General features: G+C 46.6%; 1 protein-coding gene across 2 annotated transcripts in view; it reads right to left on the bottom strand.

The window, feature by feature from the left end:
* The window catches only part of VEPH1 (ventricular zone expressed PH domain containing 1), a 915,267-nt gene that overhangs the window by 838,326 nt on the left and 49,430 nt on the right, over positions 1 to 27,511 (bottom strand). For both annotated transcript variants that reach the window (XM_073578996.1, XM_073578995.1), the window contains exons 3-4: positions 25,507 to 25,728; positions 19,995 to 20,210 (exon numbers count right to left, since the gene is read on the bottom strand). In XM_073578996.1, the coding sequence (XP_073435097.1) occupies positions 19,995 to 20,210; positions 25,507 to 25,689 (399 nt within the window). In that variant the 5' untranslated portion in view covers positions 25,690 to 25,728. The remainder of the gene's footprint in view (positions 1 to 19,994; positions 20,211 to 25,506; positions 25,729 to 27,511) is intronic.

Here is a 27,511-nt window from a genome sequence, read left to right as displayed (position 1 = left end):
GTGACTGCAAGTGGGCGGGGCTTAGGATCTTGCTTAGTGAGATGGCAAGACACTATACAGAATTACTCAGAGTCAGGCAAAACGGGGGTTGTACACAGAGATAGCAGTAACGTACCAGGGATGAGACAGAACGGATAGTCAGGGCCAAGCAGAAGTCAAAACCAAACAGATATAGAAGGTACAAGGTACCAAGCAGAATCCAAAGCAATATCCAGAGAACAGACCGAGTCGTACACAGATTATCAAGCAACCAGAACACAGCCCAAACACACTCAGGGGTCACCACACTATGCCAAGGGCAAGAGTATAACTGACGGGGATGGGAGCTTCCTGCGGCTATAAGAAGCTTTCCCAGAATCAATGAGAGGCCACCATAATAGGTCCCAGGTGTGCAGGTGAGAGTCTGCACTGAGATCAAAACATTAACTCCAGAAGTGCCGGTCCACCAGCATTGGTATTATGACAGTGCCCCCCTCTCAACGGGGGGCCTCTGGACCCCCAGGCTTACCCGGGTACTTAGCATGGAAAGCCCTAACCAGGCAATCCGCATGCATCAACCGGGCCGGCACCCAGGACCTGTCCTCTGGCCCATACCCCTTCCAATGCACTAGGTACTGTACTAACCACCGTACCAACCTGGAATCTACGATGTGACCAATCTCATATTCCACATGTCCCTCAACCGTAACCGGAGGAGCAGCGGACTCGGATTCTCCCCGGACTTCTTCAAAAGGCTTCAGTAGAGATCTATGGAAGACGTTAGGGATCTTGAAAGAGGGTGGAAGGCACAGCCTGTACCCCACTGGGTTGATTTTTTCCACAATCTTGTACGGGCCAATGAATTTGGGGCCCAACTTGGCTGACGGAATCATTAGCTTAATGTTTCGCTTGGGGAGCCAAACTTTCTCTCCAACCTGAAACATGGGACCAGGTGTTCGTTTCCTGTCTGCGAAAAACTTATACCTGCCTTGAGACCTAGATATACGCCGCTGGACTTCTGCCCATGTATCTTTTGACCGCTGAACAGAGTCCTCAGCCCCGGGGCACCCCGAATCCAGATGAAAAACTCACCAAAATGAGGACTGAACCCATAGTTGACCAAGAAAAGGGAGATACCAGTGGATTGACTCACCCGACTATTGAAGGCAAATTCAGCCAACGGCAGTATATCACACCAGTCATTCTGTCTAGCAGAAGTTAGGCATCTGAGGATCTGTTCCAGAGACTGATTAGTGCGTTCCACCTGACCATTACTCTTGGGATGGTATGCAGACGAAAAGGATAGAGATATCCCTAATTTTTTGCAGAAAGCACGCCAAAACTTAGCCACGATCAGACACCACATTCAGGGGTACCCCATGCAAGCGGACCACATGCTGCACAAACAATCTGGATAAGGTCTCAGCAGAAGGTAATGCGGACAGGGGTACAAAATGAGCCTGTTTTGAAAATCTGTCCACCACTACCCATACCACAGTATTACCCCCGGAAGAGGGGAGATTGGTAATAAAATCCATGGACAGGTGGGTCCATGGTCTTTCGGGAACTGCCAAGGGCATCATCTCCCCCGCCGGCCGGCTATGAGAGCTTTTAGAATGAGCGCAGACCCCACAACCAGCAATGAATTTCTTTATATCAGAACCAAGGGTAGGCCACCAGAAGATCCTAGCCACCGCCAGTCGCGTGGCTGATATACCAGGGTGAGCACACAGCTTGGATTCGTGGAACTCTTGCAAGAGTTTAAGGCGAAGATGCTCTGGGACAAACAACTTGCCCCCGGGCTTGGCCGCAGGAGCCAGCGACTGGGCCCCCTCAATTTCCCGTTCCAATTCAGACGAGATCCCTGCTAACACCACCCCAGGGTGCAGAATGGAAGACAGTGGCTCAGGGGCCGACACAGGGTGAAAACTACGAGATAAGGCGTCAGCCTTGACATTCTTTGACCCTGGACGGAATGTAATAGTAAACTGGAAACGAGAAAAAAAAGCGACCAGCGGGCCTGTCTGGGCGTTAATCTTTTAGCAGACTCAATATATGACATATTTTTGTGATCATTGATCACAGTAACCGGATGGCTGGCCCCCTCCAAAAAGTGCCTCCACTCCTCAAATGCCAACTTGATCGCAAGAAGCTCTCTATTGCCTACATCATAATTTCTTTCAGCAGCAGAGAACTTCCTGGAAAAGAAAGCACATTGCCTGAGGTTGGTAAGAGTGGCAGGCCCTTGGGACAACACTGCCCCCACCCCCACCTCGGAGGCATCCACCTCCACCACAAATGGTTTGGACGGATCTGGCTGTACCAACACAGGAGCAGACATAAAACATTTTTTCAGAGTCGCAAAGGCCTCTTTTGCGAGCGAGGACCAGTTTCTCACATCCGCACCTTTGCATGTTAGATCCGTGAGAGGTTTGACCACCTGCGAAAACCCCCGGATAAATTTGCGGTAATAATTGGCGAACTCCAAGAAGCGCTGAAGACCCTTAAGATCTCGGGGTTGCACCCAAACCGCAATGACCTGCACCTTCTTGGGGTCCATGCGAAAACCCTCACAGGATACAATTAATCCCAAAAAAGATAATTCTTGAACACAGAATACACATTTCTCCAATTCGGCATACAGATGATTTTCTCTCAGTCTTTGGAGAACAGTTCGTACATGTTCCAGATGAGAATGTCTATCGGAGGAGTATATCAAAATATCATCTAAGTAGATAACGACAAAACGACCAATGAGATCCGAGAATACCACGTTGATGAAATTTTGAAATATGGCGGGGGCATTGGTAAGACCAAACGGCATGACTAAATTTTCAAACAGTCCCTCGGACGTGAGGAACGCAGTTTTCCATTCATCCCCCTCTCGGACCCTTATCAAATTATATGCCCCCCGAAGATCCAGTTTAGAAAACCACTTTTCCCCTGATAGTTGGTTACATAAATCGGGAATCAACGGAAGGGGGTACGTATTCCGTACAGTAATCTGATTAAGCTCCCGAAAGTCGAGACAGGGACATAACCCGCCATCTTTTTTCTTTACAAAAAAGAAACCTGCCGCCACAGGTGAGACTGAAGGACATATGTGTCCCTTGCGCAGACTTTCAGCAATGTACTGCTTCATGGCCAAGCGCTCAGGGCCGGATAAATTAAACAGACGGGCTTTAGATAATTTAGCCCCCGGGACCAGCTTGATAGCGCAGTCATATAGTCTATGTGGCGGTAATGTCTCGGCCTCGCTTTCAGAGAACACATCTTCGAAGTCCTTCAAGCATTCTGGAATACCTTCCAGCTCACCAGCTGATACAGACACAGATTTAACAGGTTCAACCAGCAGTGCGGATTTATCACATAACATCGAATCATTAAACCCCCATTGCACAATCTCCCCTGTTTTCCAGTTAATAACTGGGTTATTGCGTTGTAACCAGGGCATGCCCAACACCAACCCTGCAGGTAGTTTGTCCAGAACCAAACAACTTAGGTTTTCCACATGAGTAGCGCCCACTCTGAGTGAAAATGAATAAGACATAAAGAGAATTCCCTCCTTAGTGAGGGGAGAGGAGTCAATGGCCACCACCTTGATCGGAACCTTGAGCCTAACTGTCCCTATCTTGCAGCGTGTGACCAATTGGGAGTCAATGAGACTAATCGATGATCCGGAGTCCACGAAGGCTGTAGAGGGAAAAGAACAACCATCCACAAACAGTTCCACATGAAGTAACACTTTAGAAAATGAGAAAAAGGGTACCTGAGGGCCTGAGTAGCCTCCCCGCTGACTACCCAGACCTAGTCGCTTCCCGCCGACCGGGTCGAAGACGGGCAATCAGGACACTCCCTTTTCCAATGTCCTATTTTACCGCAGTAAAAGCATAACTGCTTGTCCTTCCGGCGTTTCCTCACCGTATCCTTCAGGGAGAGGGTGCCCACATCCATAAGCTCAGGGTCAGTCTCTTTTTCACTGGGGAACAATGGAGTCTCCATCTGCATTACCCCTCTGGCCCGCAACCCGCGGTCCATCCAGACGGCCTGGGTCATGGCGTCCTCGAGAGAGTTAGGTGGGGGATGTAACGCCAAGGCATCCTGCAGCCACTCGGACAAGCCTCTGCGAAAGAGTCCTCGGAGTGAGGCGTCATCCCAAGAAATCTCTGCGGCCCAGCGGCGGATTTCAGAACAAAACCACTCAGCCGAGTGTTTCCCCTGACAGACGCTCATCACCATGTCCTCTGCCAATCGCACTCGGTCAGGCTCATCATAAATGTGCCCGAGGGCCTCAAAGAATGCATTCACAGACACTCTCTCAGGGGCAGTGGGAGGAAGGGAGAAAGCCCAAGCTTGTGGGGACCCTCTTAATAAAGACATAATGACCCTTACCTTCTGGTTTTTGTCCCCCAGAGGAACGTGGTCTCAAACTAAAAAAAAGTTTGCACCCCTCCATGAAGACCCTGAACTCCTCTTTGTTCCCAGAAAAAAGTCAGGCAGTTTAACAGGTGGTTCTGGGGACACCAGAGCAACATCCCTCGCCCCTGCCCCCAGGGACCCAGTAGATAAAGCCTCTCGCACTGTCTCAGAAACCTGCTGCTGAGAACGAGCCAGAGCTTGCTGCTCCAGAGATAAACCCTGAAACATCTGACTCAGATTTTTCATCTGGTCAGCCAGAGACTGTATGGGATCCATAACTCTCTACACAAAAAAACCCCCAAAATCTTAACGGTCAGTTATAATGTCAGGCTCCTGTCAGCGCCGGCGTGCGGCCTCCACTGAGCAGGAATTCATCCGCACTGTAGGGGTACCGGGGTCAGGTACAGCCGGAAAGTACCGATACACAGGACCTGTGGACGCTGAAGTTTAGCAAGCAGACACAGGACCTATGGTCATGTGAATGCTAGGGGGCGGGGCTTAGCATCCTGCTTAATGAGATGGCAAGACACTATACAGAATTACTCAGAGTCAGGCAAAATGGGGGTCATACATAGAGATAGCAGTAACGTACCAGGGATGAGACAGAACGGATAGTCAGGGCCAAGCAGAAGTCAAAACCAAACAGACATAGAAGGTACCAAGCAGAATCCAAAGTAATATCCAGAGAACAGACCGAGTCATACACAGATTATCAAGCAATCAGAACACAGCCCAAACACACTCAGGGGTCACCACACTATGCCAAGGGCAAGAGTATAACTGACGGGGGATGGGAGCTTCCTGCGGCTATAAGAAGCTTTCCCAGAATCAATGAGAGGCCACCATAATAGGTCCCAGGTGTGCAGGTGAGAGTCTGCACTGAGATCAAAACATTAACTCCAGAATTGCCGGTCTACCAGCATTGGTATCATGACACGTATACTGGCAAATACTGTTGTTTAGCCAGTACAGTATATGGGCTCAGGGCAGTGGAAGATACCGGAGATCGACCACTGTCACCAGAAGATGGGGTGTTGTCATTTACTTAGCCCAACAGGAAAGGACATTGTGCCGCTGTTGTCGGTGCCATCGTTGGAACTCTGAGGAGCTGCACCAAAGAAGACTACAGACTGATAAGTTTCACCTCTTTATTACTGAACTTTTGTTCGTCCCTTACCTACCCTGCAACTCTCCCAGTTCTGCCCCATTCCTTATCATCACCCTGCAATCCCTCGTTCCATGCATGGAGTACATTCCCCTGTAAATAAACCTGTTAACCCTTGCTCTGCCTTCGTCCCATCACTGCATTCCGCGTTCCTGCTCGTACTCTTACAACAGCAGCCAAACTTAAAACCCGAAATAAATCTGGTATCGCTGTAATCGCACCGACCCAAAGAATAAAGTCATTTAGTCACTTATACCGCACGAGGATGTACTGTGATGTCCGTCTTTTTAGACAAGCATAAATGTGCCACAGTTTTGGGCACTTCTGAAAACAAGGAAAAGGCTGAACAAAGGCCAGACCGAATCCAGAGTAACTCTGCTGCCTTGGTATAGTGAGTGGATTGCTCGGGGGCTTCCATCTGTCACATCACTCAGAGATTTAAATGGACACCCCAAAGTATGTGCTCAGCATAGTGCACCAGATAAATGTGATCCTAAGTGTTATGTAAAATGTTCCCAGCAAGATCTTCAACACAATCCATAAAAAAAGCCCCCACTCAGGTCTGTCATCTGTCCATAGCAATATAGGGGCTTCCACATTACTGGTAACCCAAAGGCTCTGGAAAAGTGAAATGGCAATTTGCCCCTCAGAAGAAATTCAGCAAATTCTGTGCTCCTAAATCCTAATGCCCCTCTCCCTTCTGAGCCCCAGTGTGTCTAAACCACATTTAACTCCCACATGTTTGGCATTTTTGTAGTGATGAGAGCCTGCCTAATTTACCTGTGTGTGTTTCCAGAAGCATGAGCTAGGCATAATGTAGTGGTCACTACAATGTACTGTTCACTACAATGGTGGTTGGCAATTTTCAGTCAGCAACATCCACTACTGCTAGTTTCTGGGAAACACCAGTGGAGTAAAAATCATCACTAACCCTGTAGATAAATTTCCAAAATGGGGTCACTTGAAGGGGAATTCTGCTTTTCTAGCACTTAGGGACTCTATATATGAAGTCAGCAAACTATTCTAGGAAAATCTGTGCTCCAGGAGACAAATAGTCTTGCCGTGCGGCTAAGCAGTACTGTACAGCCATATATATGGCATTTGTACATTCAGCAGAAATTGTAACATACATTTTGGTGCCAGTTTTACCCTTTTCCCAGAAAGAAAATGTAAAATCTGGGGCTAACACACAATCTTGGTAGTAAAAATGTAAATTATTTTTTTTTCACTGCCCAATGGTATAAAATTCTGTGACACAACTGTGGTGTCAATATGATCACTGCACCCCTAGATGAAGTCATTGAGAAGTTTAAGTTTAGTTTGTAAAATGGGGTCATTTATGGGTGGTTGTGCAGTTCTGGCGCCCAGGCACTCTACTAATCTGACATGGCATGCTCAAACTAGTGCAGCAAAATCTGCTTTGTAATATGGCGCTCCTCTAAGGTTTGCACACATACCAGTTTTCGGTGTACTCAGGAGAAATTGCACACAAATTCTGGGTTACATTTTCTCCTATTACCCTTGTGAAAATGCAAAATTTGGGGCGAAAATAAATTTGTGGGATTTTTTTTTTACATTTTCACAGCTTAACTTTATATACTTCTGTGAAGCACCTGGGGATTCAAGGTGCTCACCACACATCTAAGTAAGTACCCTGAGGGGTCTAGTTTAAAAAATGTGGTCACTTGTGAGGGGTTTCCACTGTTCAGGAACATCAGGGGCTCTCCAAACTCGACATGGTGTCTGCTAATTACTCCAGCAAATTTTGCATTCATAAAGTCAAATGGCACTCTTTCCCTTCCAAGCCCTGCCGTGCGCCCAAACAGTAGTTTTCCTCAGCATACTGGGTATCAGCGTACTCAGAAGAAATTGCACAACAAGTTGTGTGGCGCAATTTCTCCTTTTACTGTTACAAAAATGCAGAATTAGGGGCTAAAGAACATTTTTGTGGGAAAAATTAGATTTATTTATTTTCACAGCTCAATGTTATAAACTTCTGTGAAGCACCTGAGAGTTTAAGGTGCCCACTACACATCTAGATAAGCTCCCTGAGGGTTCTAGTTACCAAAATAGTGTCACTTGTGGGAGGTTTCCACTATTAAGGCAAATCAGGGGCTCTTCAAACAGGACATGGCATCCACTAATTATTCCAGCAAATTTTGCATTCAAAAAGTCAAATGGCACTCCTTCCCTTCCAAGCACTGTTGTGCGTCTAAACAATAGTTTTCCTCCACATATTGGGTAGCTGCATACTCAGGAGAAACTGCACAGTAAATTATATAGTGCAATATCTCATGTTACCCTTATGAAAATGCTAAATTTAAGGCTAAAAAACATTTTTGTGGGAAAAATGTGATTTTTTTTTATATTCACGGTTCAATCTTACAAACTTCTGTGAAGCACCTGGTGTTTCAAAGTGCCCATCACACTTCTGGATAAGTTCCCTGAGGGGACTCGTCTCCAAAATGATGTCGCTTATGGGGTGTTGCCACTGTTTAGGTACATCATGGTCTCTCCAAACACAACATGGTGTCCACTAATTATGCCAGCAAATTTTACATTCAAAAAGTGAAATGGTGCTCCTTCGCTTCCAAGCCTTGCCGTGTGCCTAAACAGTAGTTTTCTCCACATATGAAGTATCGGTGTGCTCAGGAGAAATTGAACAACAAATTGTATGGTAAATTTTCTCCTGTTACTCTTTGGAAAGTAAAAAAATGGGTCTAAAGGAAATTTTTTTGTTAAATGTTTACATTTTTCCTTCCACATTCCATTAATTCCTGTGAAGCACTTGAAGGGATAATAAACTTCTTGAATATGGTTTTGTGCAGTTTTTAGAATGTTGTCACTATTGGGTATTTTCTGTCATATAGACCCCTCAAAGTCACTTCAAATTTAATGTTGTCCCTAAAAAAGATGGTTTTGTAAATTTTGTTGCAAAAATGAGAAGTCCCTGGTCAACTTTTAACTCATATATCTTCCTAACAAAAAAATTAATGTGGGAGATGTCATTTAACAATTTTGTGTGACTAGTGTTGAGCGATGCCGTTCGATACCCAAAAATATTGTATCGGATGGTATCGCCCGAGCCAAAAAAAATATCGGGTATCGCCGATTCTGATACCGAAAGTCCCATTCAAGTCAATGGGACTTCCGGTATCGGAATTTAAAAAAGCCCTTTATTTCCTTGTTGGCTAATTCTACGTAATTGAAAACAAATAAGAGTCATGTAGAATGTATTGTGGGAGGTGGAGGAGACATTAAAGGCATATTTATTCAAATCACATGGCATAGCATTAACTCCAATTTTTTTTTCAAGACGTTCGGAGTTAAAAAGATATTGACTATGTTAACTTTTTTATATTTTGTCAGATATGTATGTTTCACAACTTCCATGCTCTTCACCTTCTTTTGTACTTCTCCCACACTTTCTCCTTCATGATCCGCAGCAGTAGCATTTTATTCATCAACTTTTTCTTCACCTTCTTCCCATTAATTTTTTTTTTTCCATTCTTCGTATTCTTCTTATTCAGCTATTATTAATTTTCATATGCTATTTCTTCATCTTCTTCCTATTCTTCTTTTTCTTCATTTTCTTATGGTGACAGGCATTCCTGTAGTACTTATCTATAAAAGTTATAAGATTACACCTTACATTCTGCCTGTCACTAAAGATTTACAACAGGATTTGTCCGCGTTCAGTTTGGCCTGCAGCAGCAGGCATTTTCCAGGGGCACCATGAGGAGGAACGGACTCACCCCCATTTACTGCTTAGTCTTCTTCTGCTTATAATTTTGATTTCTTCTATGCTGATTTTTAGTCTTATGCTTAATGTTCTTCTGCTTTCTGTTCTTCTGCTTTTGCTTCTTCTGCTTCTTGTTCTTCTGTCTTTTGTTCTGTATCTTGGTGGTTGTCTTCATGTTCTTTGTCCTCTTGGTCTTATTATTTAGGGTCATATTTCTGGTCTTGTGTGGTCTTCAGGGTCGTCGTCATCAGGGTCGTCGTCATGGAGATCAATAAGAATTACCAAAGACAATTTCAAAAAGCTTGATCTTGGAAATGTAGCAGAAGGTACAAGAAGGCTGAGAAACTGGCGAGAACCAGCTGACAGTACTGGAACCCCTAGTGGCAGCAGAAGGAACAATAGCCAACGGCACTACTGAGGAACAGCTGACGGTGCTGGACCCCGGTTACTATGCAGGAGGTACCTGTGCTAGAAACCACTACCAAGGACCAGCTGACGGTGCTGGACCTCGGATACCGAGATGGAGGCACCTAGGCCAAAGGCTCTGGCGAGAACCAGCAGATAGTGCTGGAACCCGGATGGGTAGCAGAAGGAACAAGAGCCAATGGCACTACCGAGGACCAACTGACGGTGATGGACCACGGTTACTAAGCAGAAGGTACCTGTGCTAAAAAGCACTACCAAGGACCAGCTGACGGTGCTGGACCTCGGATACCGAGATGGAAGCACCTAGGCCAAAGGCTCTGGCGAGAACCAGCTGACAGTGCTGGCACCCGGATGGGTAGCAGAAGGAACAAGAGCCAATGGCACTACCGAGGACCAACTGACGGGGCTGGACCACGGTTACTAAGCAGAAGGTACCTGTGCTAAAAAGCACTACCAAGGACCAGCTGACGGTGCTGGACCTCGGATACCGAGATGGAGGCACCTAGGCCAAAGGCTCTGGCGAGAACCAGCTGACAGTGCTGGCACCCGGATGGGTAGCAGAAGGAACAAGAGCCAATGGCACTACCGAGGACCAACTGACGGGGCTGGACCACGGTTACTAAGCAGAAGATACCTGTGCTAAAAAGCACTACCAAGGACCAGCTGACGGTGCTGGACCTCGGATACCGAGATGGAGGCACCTAGGCCAAAGGCTCTGGCGAGAACCAGCTGACAGTGCTGGCACCCAGATGGGTAGCAGAAGGAACAAGATCCAATGGCACTACCGAGGACCGACTGACGGGGCTGGACCACGGTTACTAAGCAGAAGGTACCTGTGCTAAAAAGCACTACCAAGGACCAGCTGACAGTGCTGGACCTCGGATACCGAGATGGAGGCACCTAGGCCAAAGGCTCTGGCGAGAACCAGCTGACAGTGCTGGCACCCAGATGGGTAGCAGAAGGAACAAGAGCCAATGGCACTACCGAGGACCGACTGATGTTGCTGGACCACGGTTACTAGGCAGGAGGTACCTGTTCTAGAAAGCACTACCAAGGACCAGCTGACGGTGCTGGACCTTCAGATACCGAGATGGAGGCACCTAGGCCAAAGGCTCTGGCGAGAACCAGCTGATAGTGCTGGAACCCGGGTGGGTAGCAGAAGGTACCCATCCAAAGCAAAGTAGCCAGGCCGCAAGCCGTCCGCAGTTACCGAAACCCACAGTCCTACAGGGGGTCCATGTCCCATTGGCACTACGGATCCAGCCTTCAGTGCCAGTTCCCGCAGCCCACATAGGAGTCACCTAAACTGCAGGCATCGTAGAGTCGGCTAACCCGGCCGCAAGACAACAGGACAACCGATTGGTGGCATAGTGACCTTGACACTACCCGGAAACAGCTGGCGTGCTGGAACCAGGCTGGGCAACAGGGAGTACCCGTGCCAAAGACACTGCCGAGAACCAGCTGACGGTGCTGGAACCCAGATGAGTAGCAAAAGCTACAAGAGCCAATGGCACTACCGAGGAACAGCTGACATTGCTGGACCACGGTTACTAGGCAGGAAGTACCTGTGCTAGAAAGCACTACCAAGGACCAGCTGACGGTGCTGGACCTTCAGATACCGAGATGGAGGCACCTAGGCTAAAGGCTCTGGCGAGAACCAGCTGATAGTGCTGGAACCCAGGTGGGTAGCAGAAGGTACCCATCCAAAGCAAAGTAGCCAGGCCGCAAGCCGGCCGCAGTTACCGAAACCCACAGTCCTACAGGGGGTCCATGTCCCATTGGCACTACGGATCCAGCCTTCAGTGCCAGTTCCCGCAGCCCACATAGGAGTCACCTAAACTGCAGGCACCGTAGAGTCGGCTAACCCGGCCGCAAGACGACAGGACAACGGATTGGTGGCATAGTGACCTTGACACTACCCGGAAACAGCTGGCGTGCTGGAACCAGGCTGGGCAACAGGGAGTACCCGTTCCAAAGACACTGCCGAGAACCAGCTGACGGTGCTGGAACCCAGATGAGTAGCAAAAGCTACAAGAGCCAATGGCACTACCGAGGAAGAGCTGAAGTTGCTGGACCACGGTTACTAGGCAGGAGGTACCTGTGCTAGAAAGCACTACCAAGGACCAGCTGACAGTGCTGGACCTTCGGATACCGAGATGGAGGCACCTAGGCCAAAGGCTCTGGCGAGAACCAGCTGACAGTGCTGGAACCCGGGTGGGTAGCAGAAGGTACCCATCCAAAGCAAAGTAGCCAGGCCGCAAGCCGTCCGCAGTTACCGAAACCCACAGTCCTACAGGGGGTTCATGTCCCATTGGCACTACAGATCCAGCCTTCAGTGCCAGTTCCCGCAGCCCACATAGGAGTCACCTAAACTGCAGGCACCGTAGAGTCGGCTAACCCGGCCGCAAGACGACAGGACAACGGATTGGTGGCATAGTGTCCTTGACACTACCCAGAAACAGCTGGCGTGCTGGAACCAGGCTGGGCAACAGGGAGTACCTGTGCCAAAGACACTGCCGAGCACCAACTGGCGTTGTTGGAACCCAGGGACAATCATGGTGAAGGCCGAGGCCTACTTGGTGGTAGTTTTAGATTGTTTGTAGGCTACAACAGACTGTCAACGTGCTCCAATTAGGCATCTGTCTCCACTCTGTTTCCAGGATTTCACGTGACCACCAACACCGCCAGTTTATGCGTACAGTAGCCGTCTGCCCAATCCACACGTGTTCCTGTGGTACTGGGGTTCTGTAATGTCAGCAGATCCCCTGATGTGTGTCTGCCAATGTCTCCTGCTCTGTCCACATTCCCACCGCTTGCAGTGGGAAGGTGGACAGCGCAGGAGACAGTGGCGGACACACATTGGGGGATCAGCTCAAGTAACAGAACACCAGGAACACAGGAACAAGTGTGGAATGCGTGGATGGCAACTATGAGCAGGAACTGGCGGTGTTGGAGGTCAGGGGAAATACTAGAGACAGAGTGGAGACAGAGGCCAAACCAGAGAATGTTTAAATCTGAAGTAGTTACAATTTGGAGGCAGCAGCAGTTTTCCCTCCACACAGCAGGGGATCAGCTGACGTTACCGAACCCCACTTTCACATGAACAAGTGTTTTTTTCTGTGTGGACAGCACTTTCGAGCACCAACTGGCGTTGTTGGAGCCCAGGGACAATCATGGTGTAGGCCGAGGCCTACTTGGTGGCAGTTTTAGATTGTTTGTAGGCTACAACAGACTGTCAACGTGCTCCAATTAGGCATCTGTCTCCACTCTGTTTCAAGGATTTCACGTGACCACCAACACCGCCAGTTTATGCGTACAGCAGCCGTCTGCCCAATCCATATGTGTTCCTGTGTTACTGGGGTTCTGTAATGTCAGCAGATCCCCTGATGTGTGTCTGCCACTGTCTCCTGCTCTGTCCACATTCCCACCACTTGTAGTGGGAAGGTGGACAGCGCAGGAGACAGTGGCGGACACACATTGGGGGATCTGCTCACGTAACAGAACACCAGGAACACAGGAACAAGTGTGGAATGCGTGGACGGCAACTGTGAGCAGGAACTGGTGGTGTTGGAGGTCAGGGGAAATACTAGAGACAGAGTGGAGACAGAGGACAAATCAGAGAATGTTTAAATCTGAAGTAGTTACAATTTGGAGGCAGCAGCAGTTTGCCCTCCACACAGCAGGGGATCAGCTGATGTTACTGACCCCCACTTACACATGAGCGAGTGTTTTGTCTGTGCGGACAGCACTTCTGAGCACCAACTGGTGGTGTCGGAGCCCAGGGAAAATCAGGTAGTAGGCCGAGGCCTACTTGGAGCCAGGTGTAAATCTGAGGTTGTTTGACTGTGGAGGGAGCAGGACACTTTGCCATACACACAGCAGGGGATCAGCTGACGTTACCGAACCCCACTTACACATGAGCGAGTGTTTTGTCTGTGTGGACAGCACTTCTGAGCACCAACTGGCAGTGTCGGAGCCCAGGGAAAATCAGGTAGTAGGCTGAGGCCTACTTGGTGGCAGTTTTCGATTGTTTCTAGACTACTACTGACTGTCAATGTACTCCAATTAGGCCTCTGTCTTCACTCTGTTTCGAGTATTTCCTCTGGCTTCCAACCACGCCAGTTGCTGCTCTGAAATGCCGTCTGCACAACCCACACTTGTTCCTGTGTTACTGGGGTTCTGTAACAGCAGCTTCTCCCTAGAGGTGAGTCAGGCAATGTCTCCTGCTCTGTCCACTTTTCCACTACAAGTAGTGGGAATGTAGACAAAGCAGGAGACATTGCCGGACTCACCTCTGGAGATGAGCAGATGTTACAGGACCCAGGTAACACAGGAACAAGTATTGATTGTGCAGACGGCACTTGAGAGCAGAAACAGGCGGTGTTGTAGGCCAGAGGAAATACTCAAAACAGAGTGGAGACAGAGGGCAAATCAGAGAACATATTAAATCAGAGGTAGTCAGAAGTTGTAGGCAGCAGGAGAGTTTGCCGTACACACAGCAGGGGATCAGCTGACGTTACCGAACCCCACTTACACATGAGCGAGTGTTTTGTCTGTGTGGACAGCATTTCTGAGCAACAACGGGCGTTGCTGTAGCCCAGGAAATAAAGTTCAGGTCATAGAAACATGAACACAACAGGAGACCTGGATCCTGTTGCCAGCCAATTATTTATTCTGGAAGAGGACTGGCAAATTCAGGTGAGATCCAGGCCTTGTTCATTTTCAGAAAAGTAAGCCGGTCAACATTATCAGTGGATAGTCGCGTGCGACGGTCTGTTACCACACCACCTGCAGCACTAAAGACACGTTCTGATAATACACTGGCAGCAGGGCAAGCCAGCACCTCCAATGCATACTGGCTAAGCTCTGGCCATGTATCCAGCTTAGAGACCCAATACTTGAACGGGGAAGAGCCGTCTGGGAGTGCACTAACAGGGCAAGACAAGTAGTCTGTCACCATCTGACGGAAACGTTGCTTCCTGCTGACTGGAGCCGTCTGTGATGGTGTAGCCGTTTGTGGCGGTCCCACAAAACTTTTCCACATTTGGGCCATACTGGCCTTGCCTTGTCCTGCGGCACTGCCTCTGCTACCTCTTTGTGCAGAGCTTCCTCCACTGCCTCTACCCACATGGCTGCTTTGAAAAGCACTACCAGCACCACTTGCGGGGGGAATGGAGAACATGATGGCCTGCACAAGTGTTTCTTGGTATTCCCGCATTTTACGATCCCGGTTCAACTGTGGTATGAGGCTTTGTAAGTTGTCCCGGTAGCGAGGATCTAGGAGGGTGTACACCCAATAATCAGCCGTGTGGAGAATGTTGGCGATGCGGCGGTCATTTAACAAGCACTGCAGCATGAAATCAACCATGTGCTGCAGACTGCCAACTGGACCGGAAACGCTGTCCCCAGCTTGAGGCAGCATCTCAGCCTGCTCAGCATAACCCCACCCTCGCTGTACACACTGACTACTAGAGCCTTGTGTACCTCCCTCCTCTGGAGGGATGTGTTCCTCCTCCTCCATTGACGCCTCGTCATCCTCCTCACTAAGTGTCCCCTGCCTGGGCCTTTGTGTGGAAGCACGTTGCGCAGACTTGCCAGAAGCAGATGGCATTTCTGACTCCTCATCCTCGACCTCTTCAAAAACCTCCTCAATTAGTGCTTGTAAGGTTTTTTGAAGCAGACAGATAAGGGGGACAGTCATGCTGACTAGTGCATCATCTGCACTGGCCATCCGCTTGGAGTCATCGAAGGCACGCAAAACTTGGCAGATGTCCCTCATAGTGGCCCACTCAGTGGTGGTGAAGTGTGTCCGGCGCACAGTGCGACTTGTTTGCGCCTGATGCAGCTGGTACTCCATTACTGCTGCCTGCTGCTCACACAACCGCTCCAACATATGTAACGTTGAATTCCACCTGGTGGGGAGGTCACATATGATGCGATGTTCTGGCAGGCGGAATCGGTGTTGCAGAGATGCAATGCGCGATCTTGCCATGCTGGAACGCCGCAAGTGAGCACACTCTAGGCGAACCTTGTGCAGCAGTGCATCGAGATCCGGATACTCCCTCAGAAAGCTCTGCACGACCAAATTGAGCACGTGTGCCAGACATGGTATGTGAGTGAGGTTGCCTAGGCCCAGAGCTGCCACTAGATTTTGGCCATTGTCACTCACTACCAAACCTGGCTGGAGATTCGCTGGCACAAACCATACATCGATCTCCTGCTTGATCGCATTCCAGAGCTCCTGTGCTGTGTGGCTCCGATTCCCCAAAGAAATTAATTTAAGGACGGCCTGTTGACGTTTGGCCACACCTGTGCTCATATCTGGCCTAACAGGCTCATGCAGTGCTGATTCCGAGGAACTAGAGTAGGAGGAGGACTCAATATGTACAGACTGCATTCCTGCAATCCTTGAGTTGACAGAATACGTACAGAGCCACTCTCCAGATCTGTACCCGGCTCCACAACATTGACCCAATGGGCAGTGAGGGAAAGGTATCGTCCCTGTCCATGGCTACTGGTCCACGCATAGGTGGTCAGGTGGACCTTGCTACTGACGGCGTTTAGTAGCGCATTTTTAATTTTTCCCTCCACATGCTTTTGCAGGGCAGGGACGGCTTGCCTGCTGAAATAAAAGCAGATGGGCACATTGTATTGTGGAACTGCCAATGACATCAAGTTCCGGAAGGTGTCAGTCTCCACCAGCCTGAATGACAGCATCTCAAGGGCCAGTAGTTTGGCAATGCCGGCATTCAGAGCCAGTGCTCGGGGATGGTTTGCCGAGTATGGCCGCTTTTTCTCCCATGCCTGTGCTACCGATTGCTGGTGAGTGGCCTGGGAGTGTGCTGATGACTGAGAACGTGGTTCAGTGGGTGGAATTTCACTGGGTCTCTGGACAACAGTGGCAGAGGTTCTTCCATGGCGTTCCAGTGAGGAAGCCGAACCAGCTGTGTGTGAGCTGGAGGAAGAGGCCCCAACACGAGCTGAAGAGGTGGTAGGTGCTGCTGAAGGTTGGCCTACATCTTCAGTGTGTCTGTGTAACTCCACCTCGTGCTTGGTACGCACATGTTTCCACATATTTGTGGTATTGAGGTTGCTCACATTTTTCCCTTGTTTAACTTTCTGATGACACAGCTTGCATTTGACAAAGCAAATGTCATCTGCAACTGTGTCAAAAAAAGACCACGCACTGCAAGTACTGGGAGCGCCTGTTTTGTGTTTTGGAAGAGGATTGCTCCTCACGGGTGCCAAAGTGGAGGCTACAGGCAACCAAGTCTGCCCCCGCCCTCTCCCTCCTCTTTTGGCCGTTCGGGGAATCTCTTCCTCAGAGCTGCTCCCACCACCTTCCTGTGGCTGACGCCATGATGGGTCAAGGACCTTATCATCTCCACTCCCCTCTTCAAGCACTGGCTGGTCCTGGGTTGTCTCACCAGCACCGTACGCACCAGAAATTGGCAACTGAGTCTCATCGTCATCAGATGAGCACTGAGGTGTGCTGACAATAGGCACTGGCCCACCCGCCTCTTCAGATTCAGAGGGACAAAGCAGTTGCGCATCACTGCATACTCCCTCTTCTTCATGCTCTAGAATGCTGCTTGGCTGGCCACCTCTTTCCAAGCCAACAGATTCTGAGAACAGAAGTAAAGATTGAGATGGCTCCTGTCCAGGGCTCTCAGACTGCCTGGGCAATTTGGCAGGTGGTGAAGAGACAAATGGTTGCTCTTCAGTGCTCTGGCCCTGGGAGGATGCGGAAGTCATTTAAGTGGATGCATTAGCTGCCATCCATCCGACAACGGCTTCAATTTGTTTGTCACGCAGCAGTGGGGTACGGCGAGGTCCTACAAAGCTGCGCATGAAGGACTGTTGCCTGGTAAAAGTGGGGGATGCCGGGTCACTGGTGGCCGCAGCAGACACCAAATCCCCACGTCCTCTCCCTGCTGAATCCCCCCGTCCTCTCCCTGCTGAAACTCCACGGCCACGACCACGTGCCTTACTCCCTGCCTTCTTCATCTTGGTAGACAGATAAAGATAGGCAGAAAAGTAAAAAAGGGGTGGCTTAGTGTTCTTATTCCTGAACACCTGCTAACCAGTATAAGAAACACTAATTTGGCTAAGAGTGTGTGTACTACACTTTAATATGATCTAATGTGGCCTACACAACTCTAAAGTGGAGTGTTTGGTGAACTTTATTTCTTTTTTTTGGGGGGGGGGAAAGAAAAGGATGTGACCAAAGTTTGAAAGCTATAGTATCACAAACTTTTTGGAGCGATTACAATGCAGGAAGCTAACCTACAATGCAATTGATGAGGCTCCAAAAAATAGGGTGATACTAGTCTGGCTGGCCCTGAAGGGCACAAGCCAGCAAAAAGGCTCCTCTATCTAATCCTATATAGTGTTTGCAACCAACCAATGACAATGGATGCGGATGGAAGCACACTAATATAGGAGCAAAAATCTGGACAAATTAGCTGCAAAAAAAGGACTATGTATGAGGAATTCCGATACAGCGAATATCGGCCGATACCCGATACTTGCGGTATCGGAATGCTCAACACTATGTGTGACATGATTCTGATTTAAGGGCATGAAAATTAAAAATTGCTAAATTTTCTAAATTTTCGCCTAATTTCCGATTTTTCACAAATAAATGTAAGTCTTATCAAATAAATTTTATTATTATCATGAAGTACAATATTTCACTAAAATAATCTCATAATCAGTGGGATGCATAGAAGCGTTCTAGAGTTATTACCTCATAAAGTGACAGTGGTCAGAGTTGAAAAAAATGGCCTGGTCAAGAAAGTGTATATTAATATATTTACACAATTGGTTGTGTTTAAAAAATGTTCCTTTGCTAAGATAATCTTATAAATGTGCCCCTGCTGTGTACTGTGTAATGGCTATGTCTGATCGTACAGGGAAATGGTCTGATCATACCACTTCTCCTGGGCAGAAGAGGAAGCAAAAAAGAGTGTACAGATAGCACAGCATGGGATCACAGCTGATTCTTTTTGTGAGGTAAAGAATTTCTGTCGCGATTCCTCCGCTCAGTGAATGATTGCTAGATTGCTATGCTGTTCTATGGAAACTGTCTTGCTGAGCTGTCTGTGTCTTGACTGACAGCTTGGTTGTCCAATACTGTGATGGGCTTGCTGGGCAGTCAGTGTCTTGATTGACAGATCTGCTGTCCAATCAATTAATTACTGGGGTGTGCGGGACTTTCTGCAGGTGTTCAGTGTTCTGGTAATCGCATAGCTACTTAACTCAGCTCCCTGCCAGATGTAGTTTGTGCTTCTTGGTGAATGTTATCCTGGTTCTGTTGCTCTAAGTTATGATCTTCTGCTGCCTGACCCTTTGGACCGTGTTCTGACTATCCGTTTGTCTTGTCCTTCGGATTTTGATCTGCTATCTCTTGTTATTGACCCTTTACTGTGACCTGACTTATGCTTTTGTCTTTTCCCTTGGTTATCTATGTACTCTCTCGGTATTGACCCCGGAACATGTGACCCTTCTGCCTCACGGCCTGGTGACTAGCATCAGATTAGTGACTAGCATCACAATTTCTCTGCCTATTTTTTAAAAAATGTTTTACCTCAAAGAGACAATTATTTGTGATCCTGTGCTGTAATGTCTGTATACTTTTTTGCTTCCTCCCCTGCCCAGGAGCTGTGGTATGATCAAACCATGTTCCTGCACGGTCAGACACAGCCATTATACAGCACACAGCAGGGGCACATTTATTAGATTATCTCAGTACAGGAACATTTTATTTTAACACATCCAATTATGCAACTTATTATTATTATTATTTCAAGATCTATTGATTAAAATGAGCTTTGTTCATGGGAAAACCCCTTTAGTATATGGGTGTGCAAAAAAATGTGATTACACGCCTACAGTATATCATTATTTAACAATTATTTGGTCTGGTAAATTTTTAATAATGGTTTACATTTTTAATAACATACAATTTTTTTTTCTATGCTCATGTGAAATTTGCCTTAAAACACAGTCCACAGAAAAACTTTAAAGAGTCACCAGTATTTATTTTTCAAATTGCAACATACTGGGATTTTGTACCTGTTTTTTTAAAATAGTAGCTACTTATTTCTTTCTTCAGAATCATTAAAATCTCTTGAACCACAGTCATTAATGCTTTGATTAGGTAAATAAAAACATTTTATTATAAAAGTCTAAATGACGTCCTATATTTAGCAAAAAGTTAAACATTTGCATTTGGGATTTTTGTCACAAATTTTTACTTACTTGTAGTATACAGCTCATGATGTCAGATGCAATCTTTGCATGAGGAGTATCTTCATCTTTTGTTGCAGATTTAAGATTATGCTCCAGACATGACTCCCACAGAGACACGAGAGCTTCCCCATGCTTCTCGATAGAATCCGTCTCTCTTATCGCTGTTGTGATACGCGTGATACAAATCTCTACAACTGCTTGATCGTTGTCATTAGTCTGGTAATCCTGTATTTTATTATGAAACATGCATGAATTTTTATTTTAGTAAACATAACAGATTACTTGTCAACTCAACGCATAAAAATGAAAATCACGATCATTAAAGGTTTTTCCCCCTACAATTTTATATTAATGGCCTATCACTATCTTAGGTCCTCAATATAAAATTGGTGTGGTTATGAATCTCAGAAAACCCTATGATCAATTGTTTTAACCTCCATGGGTGACAGATACCTACCAGTACCTGGTAGTGGCTACTAGTGTATGGAGCTGTGGTGTTCTGCTCCATGCAGTGGTTGCATCCATCTGCTGCCGAAGGTGAAGGTGTTGGGTTTCGGACCCCCACAATTTAATATTTTTATCTTAACCTAGAGTTAGGCCATCAATATGAAGGTAGTGGACAACTTTCTTAAACTTTAACTACTTATGAAACTAGAGATCCACAACCACTTTGGTTTAAGTGCCGTATTCTCAGAACTTGTGGCCTGGTAATTGATTTTTGCCCAATTCATTCTTGGATAATGATTGATTACTATAAGTGGGATGTAAATCCAAACAACATTATAGAAAATAGCAGCCACGCTTACCAATTGCAGGATGCAACAGGCCTTGCTGTGAGTGGTTGATTCAGCAATATTTTTCACCTGTACTTCCTCTACCATGTATCATCGGGACCTACTGCATTGTGCAGTGCATTTATAGTGTAGCCAGGTATTGACAGGCATGGCTGCATTTTTCTGTAATGTGTTTTGGTTACATGTCCTTTTTTTACAATGAATTGCTTTAATTTTTAATATAGGGACTCACAAGACAAGGAGGACCCCTGTCTTACGTTTTAAGCATGCGTATTTTGTCCAAAACATCAACTAATTTCCAATGTGTGTTTTCAGCTGCTCTAGGATGTGCCCAAGCTCTGCAGTGTTAGTCGGGGACGTTGGGGTGTCTTTCCCTGTGGAGAGCACTTGCATAGTGCTGGACAGCCCATCTGATCTAATAGTATGGGCATAACCAACAGACTATAAGCCGGGATTGTGCACTATGCTGTGTGACTGGTATCCTATACAAGGCTTATCCATGTGTGTTTAGAATACTAAGTAATCGCCAAGGCTTTTTCTATGTCTAAAGTCAAAACAGTAAGGTGTTAGTTGTGTTTTCCCAGTTAATTATGAGCAGAATTTTCCTGATGTTGTCAGGGGCTCATCTGCCTAGTATGAATCCTGCCTGATCCTTACAGTTTAGGCTCAGCAGCAGCTGGTAATGCAAAACAAATTAGAAGACAGGCAAAAATCTATCGGGTTACTGTTCTTAAAAGCACAGAAACTATTAGCATACTGTACACTTCAGTACTGTCAATAAAGACTATCTAGAAGTATACCATATTTCTTCTTTGACTATAGAAGTCTGTCAATGGTAACAGGATCCAACTGTATGGAAAAATGTGATGTGAGCAGAGCATTATAACCTTCTAAGTCCATTTTAGGGATAGAAGAATTGGCATGCAGTGTCAGAGCAGTGTAAAGGATATTGTCGAGGATAGGTTTCATAAACATGCATACATACACATACAACAGAGCACAGTAGAGAGGTATTCTTTAATGTGGTATCCCGGTACCCGTTCTACTGCTGCTGAATGAGGCAGTCGTCATGTGGCAGTAGATTTGTTCTAGTGTGTCAGAATTAGTTTGGGTACTTTGAGTTAGAAAATGTAATACATTGCATTGTATACCGATGACTCATAAATGTGCTTTGCTGCCGTCTACTGGTCAATGTGTATATGAAAGTTAAGTGATTATTCTCCTCACAACAAGCTGCCATAGAAATGGCTGGGAGGAGCCTCCCAGCTCACGGCTCTCACACTTCCTGAGGTAACTTCCAGTTCTGGGGGGTTCAAGCTGCCTGAGGAAGCAAACATTACTGCTCCCATCATAGTTTCAATGCGAGTCCACGCTAAAGGGACATCTTTCTCCACATAATCTCCTCCACAAAGGAGTGAAGCCTTATCCTTTCAGGAGAGAGAAAGCTGCACATGAGCTCTCTTGCATGCTGGTCATACTGTTTGCTTCTAGACAGGACCAGACCCACGTGGCTGTCACACCATTGAGTTTGCTAAATCTACCCCCTGCGAAAGGGAATGGTAGGCTCAAAACTGTGAGTACTTCCATGCTTCAGTGTGTTTCCACAGAAAGCCAATCTGTGAAGGTCCCTCCATCAGTGTAATATTTCTTGGACTGCGCATAGCACTTCTTTTAATAGCAAGTGAAGAGAACTCTGCTCCAGCAGCCCTGAGAGGCCATAAGCTCGCTTGTCTCATGAGGAGAGAACCATTATTTTCATATGCACAAATTGCTGTGAACTTTGCCTTTAATAGAGAGACTGTACCCAGTTACCTCTTTCAGTAAAATTGTTGTTCACAAGTTCACCTGCGTGTCTGGTTGCTTGAGATTGCACAAACACCATGGGCGCTCCAAATCCTGCACCCAGTCACCACCGCTACAGTAATACCCCCAGGGTGTCCTATACCATCCACAAGTGCCACCTCCCACTACTAACAATTGTTGTGGACACGAGGAAAGTGTTGAAGGGTCCAGCGACCCAATTGAGCTACTGTGACATCATGATCTGCTGCCAGTGGGGCTACATGCCCCAGCTGGCCCTACTGCAACATCTGGCACCTCCCAGTAGCCCACCACAATTTTATCTCATTCACAGGGTGATTGGCTGCCTGTTTACACTGCAAGATTGTAATGAAATGAGCATTCTTAGGAACATTCATTTATGATAATCTTTCAGTGTAAATGCACCTTAACATGTGAGGCTCCACAAATCCTGGAAAGACAAATACACAAATCTGGATGGTAATAGCATGATCTATCACAGAAAAGTGTGCAATATCTTGCTGGGAGGGTGTCGGAGATGTCAAGTGTTGCCAGAACCGTCACCAGATTCAATGCAGTGAATCTGGTGACAAAGGCAGATGTTGATAGAGGAGATCTAGGAGAGGATGTAGCTATACCCTCCCCATTCCCTGTTAAAGAGGGGTCTCTGGACCCTTATGGCCCTTCTGCAACATCTGGCACCTCCCCAATGCCCACCACAGTAAGACCAAGCAATCACTTTTCAACAGGTCTAGTAAATTTGTGAGGATCTAACCTACAAGACCTCAGACGATCACCAGAAATGGGAAATGATGTCCCCCTTTTGAATGGAGTGTTAGTGGCACAAGTATACTATAACTTAATAGCTGTCCGCTATCTCTCGCAGTTACATACAGAATGATGAAAGGAGTTCCACTTTCTGGCGATTTGGGGGATCTCAGAGGTTAGAACCCATCTCTTACTGTTAGGAACGGCGGAACGCACTAAATAAAAGTAAATAATAAAGTGCGTTCGCTGCTCGGGGTCCACCATGCAGTAGATGTTACACCGCTGCTAGGTAATGACAGACGAGCAATATGGCGGTATAATGCGCACGGGTTAGACTTCACCCGCAGTGCGCAAAGCGGGCTATGTTAACACACAGAGGCGCCGCAACATAAACATACAAAAACGCTGAGCCTGTTAGTGTCACAGACCACAGGGAAATGCACACACAGTATCTGGTCACAGGAGCAGGGCCCAAGGCAGAGGAGCTGCGTCCATCTAGACCTACCGTGTGTGCGGCGTCGCTACTGCGGATGCCAAGGAGGGCTGCAACTGCAGCGCGGAGTAGGGCACGGCCGCTAGTCGACAAAGCTAGGAAGCAGGCGCAATGTCGGACGCTAGAGTAGAGGTGCGGTATGCTCAGTGGCCTAAGGCTTGCCACTGACTGGCAGTGACTGCTGCACTAATTCCCTATCCACATGCGTAATATCAGAGGGAAGGGGTTTCAAATGAGTCAGTCACCAGAGTCATACATCCACCACCATTCACACAATAGCTTGAAAAGTCAATTCTAGCGCATGGCCAAACGGTCATGCGTGCTTTTTATAGCCGTGCGGGACCTTCAAGATCTCTGAGATGGACCAATGAGATCTGGAGCAGGACCTGGGCACATGACTCCCGATCTCCAATGGGAGATCGCCTCGTGAGCATGCCCAGTAGGAGCACAGAGGAACTTAGTCTCTGGAGCGGTCTGCTGCAAAGTAATCTTCTTTGCAGTAGATAGACAGCAGGAGACCGCAGGATGTGAGGCTCTGGATTCCTGCAGAGCAGACACAGAAACCTGACGCCTAACACTTACCTTCTTACTTCATTGTAAAAAATGTATTTTCTGAGAAACAGCCAACAGAATAAATCAATAAAAATTCCCTAAAAAAAAGTTTAAAACTGAAAAGTTGAGATCTCTGTCTCTGATAACAGTACAGAGCATTCATTCACAAATCTATGAAATTATATTCATATCATGTTTCAATGCTGTCCTCTAGTGGTAAAAATCGAAACATATTCCATGGCACAAGTAGTTTTCATAGAAAATGGAGATGAGTTTCCATGGCAGTATGAACAATCATAAACCAGGATACAAACAATAGAGTTCACAAGAGTTAACACCCAGTCTTAGTTCTGTTGCGGTGGATTGCCTTTGCACACAAAGGTTTACGTCTTCAAAGCAAACATGTCTGTGTCTCAGCAAATATTGAATTCTCTTATATTTACATTGAATAAGGAGTGTGAGAGCAGTATCCTCCAACTTCACAAAAGAAACACTCTCTTTGCAAACAGAAACTTGCTGCACAATGTTAGGACAAACAAATGTACGTATTGTCAAAGGGAGTTCTAAAGCAAAATGTATCTCTAAAAAACCTATTACACACCAACATAAACTTTGTCTATTACTTACAGTACCACTGAAAAATTGGAGGCCAGTAAAAATTCATAAATGTCTGTTAGCTCACAAATCCATAAAAAAACTATAGGTTCTTGTAGGGAACCTTTACCTAGAAAGACTCTTACCTTTATTTTAAAAATATTCTACCTTTAGAGAAGTTATCAAGTTCAGGTCTGCATGGTCCTGGGCACCTGCTCTGCCCACGCTGCACTTATTGGAGGAGGTCCGCTTTGTTCTCAGCACATATTTTGCATATGCACCCAAAGGTGTTCTCCAAAACTAGTCCACAGATTTGTAAACTAAAGGTAATGCTCTTGCAAGTGCAAGATTCCTTACAAAGATGTGTGCTTACTTTGAAACTCATTTGATGCTGAAAAGTTGTAACTACTTTGCACAGTTTTAGGTAAACTGTAGATTTCCCAGCATTGTATGATAAGATTAGAAGGTTAGTTAGCTAACTGACTTAGGATAATGCTGTAAGTGTAAAGATTGTACTCACCGTAGAAGATGATATCACTTTTATTCGATTCAGAGCTTCGGACAGGCAGTCTTCAATTTCAAAATCATCTAAGGAGAATAAATCCCCAGCTCTAGAGAGATCTTTTTGATCCAAAACTAACAGGAACAAATGGTGCATGGCTGTTATTACTACTCCATAAAAAAAGCCTTTACAGCCATCCATTTACAAATACATTTTTAGCATCCCTCTTTTGTCTTTAAACTGCAAATGAGAAACAAAACAATACAATTAGTCTGTACAGAGACATTTCTATAATAAATCGTGTGCAAGAGGCTTGAATCCTTACTCCACTTTTACTATTTTGAGATTGTACCTTCTGCTTATTAGGGCCCCGTCACACATAGCGATCTCGCTAGCGCTATGTGTGACAGCGATCAGCGACTGGCCCCCCTGCTGGTATCGCTGATCGCTGTAGGAAACCGCTGGACATTTCTTTTGTCGCTGGTCTCCCGCTGGCCAGCACGCATCGCTGCGTGTGACAGACGGGAGACCAGCGATCTGCTGCTAACTAACGTACACATCGGGTATCCAAGGGACGTGCATCCCTTAGATACCCGATGTGTACGTTAGTTAGCAGGGAGCTGGTAACTAACGTACACATTGGGTATCTAAGTGATGCACGTCCCTTGGATACCCGATGTGTACTTTAGTTACCAGCTCCCTGCATCAGCGCGCTAGTAACTAACGAACATAGCGACGCCGCTTGCTCGGCGTCGCTGTGCTGATCGCTGGTGAAGCTGTCTGTGTGACAGCTCACCAGCGATCACATAGCGACTCACCAGCGATCCTGACACGTTGATATCATTATCGGGATCGCTGGTGAGTCGCTATGTGTGACTCCAGCTTTAGACTTATTGCACTTTAGTTTGACTGTAAACATTTAAAAAATGATTTGGTAGTTATGTATCTGAAAGAACTAACAAACATATACAGTGGGTGAAAACAGTATTTAGTCAGCCAACAATTGTGCAAGTTCTCCCACTTAAAAAGATGAGAGAGACCTGTAATTGACATCATAGGTAGACCACAACTATGAGAGTCAAAATGAGAAAACAAACCCAGAAAATCACCTTGTCTGATTTGGCAAGATTTTTTTTTTTAAATTATTATAATTATTTATTTATATAGCGCCATTAATTCCATGGGGATGTACATGAGAAGGGGGTTACATACAAAGTTAAAGATATCGTTTACAGTAAACAAATTTACAATGGCAGACTGGTACAGAGGGGAGAGGACCCTGTCCTTGCGGACTTACATTCTATGGAATAGTGGGGAAGAGACAGAAGGTCGGGGGAGCAGCAGCTCTGGTGCTTTTGAGGCGGCGGCTCGGACGGTGGTGAGGCGGCAGAATGGTTATTGCAGGCTGTAAGCTTTCCTGAAAAGATGGGTTTTCAGGTTCCGTTTGAAGGATCCGAGGGTGGTGGATAATCGGACGTGTTGAGGCATGGTACAAGGACAAGGTACGACACTGGTCCCGTTTTATTGACAATATTTTTTTCATCTGGTCAGGCTCTCTGGGCTGAGGTTGCTAACCAGCAGGACAGAGTTTCCAGGAATCCCTAGACCAGGAATGCCAAGCCTGCTAGCGGCTTCTGCTGCAGCTGCTGTTGGAAGTGCAAGGGGTGTAAGTGTTCCAAGGACACCTTGTGGGATTGCAAAGGCAGGAGGAAACCCAGCAGTAGCATATGGGTTGGCGGAAATCAGTCCAGGTGCTCCAAAGGCAGCAATGGTTTGATCCAATGAAGGCTGTCCATCACCAGATGGCAGATCAGGGCATGTGTAATCTACACTTTTATCATTGTTGCATTTCATATTAAGGCTTGTGAGTTTTGATTATGGTGGAAAATAAGTATGTGGTCATTAACAAAAGTTCATCTCAATATTTTGTTATAAATACTTTGTTGGCAATGACAGAGGTCAGTCGTTTTCTGTAAGTCTTCACAAGGTTGGCACACACTGTTGGTGGTATGTTGGCCCATTC

The sequence above is a fragment of the Dendrobates tinctorius genome, unplaced genomic scaffold (genome assembly GCF_039654945.1).
Source record: "Dendrobates tinctorius isolate UK_male_01 unplaced genomic scaffold, ASM3965494v1 ptg000060l, whole genome shotgun sequence".
Classification (NCBI taxonomy): Eukaryota; Metazoa; Chordata; class Amphibia; order Anura; family Dendrobatidae; genus Dendrobates; species Dendrobates tinctorius.
The sequence above is the reverse complement of the archived record's forward strand: the minus strand, read 5'-3'. Positions and strand labels throughout refer to the sequence as shown.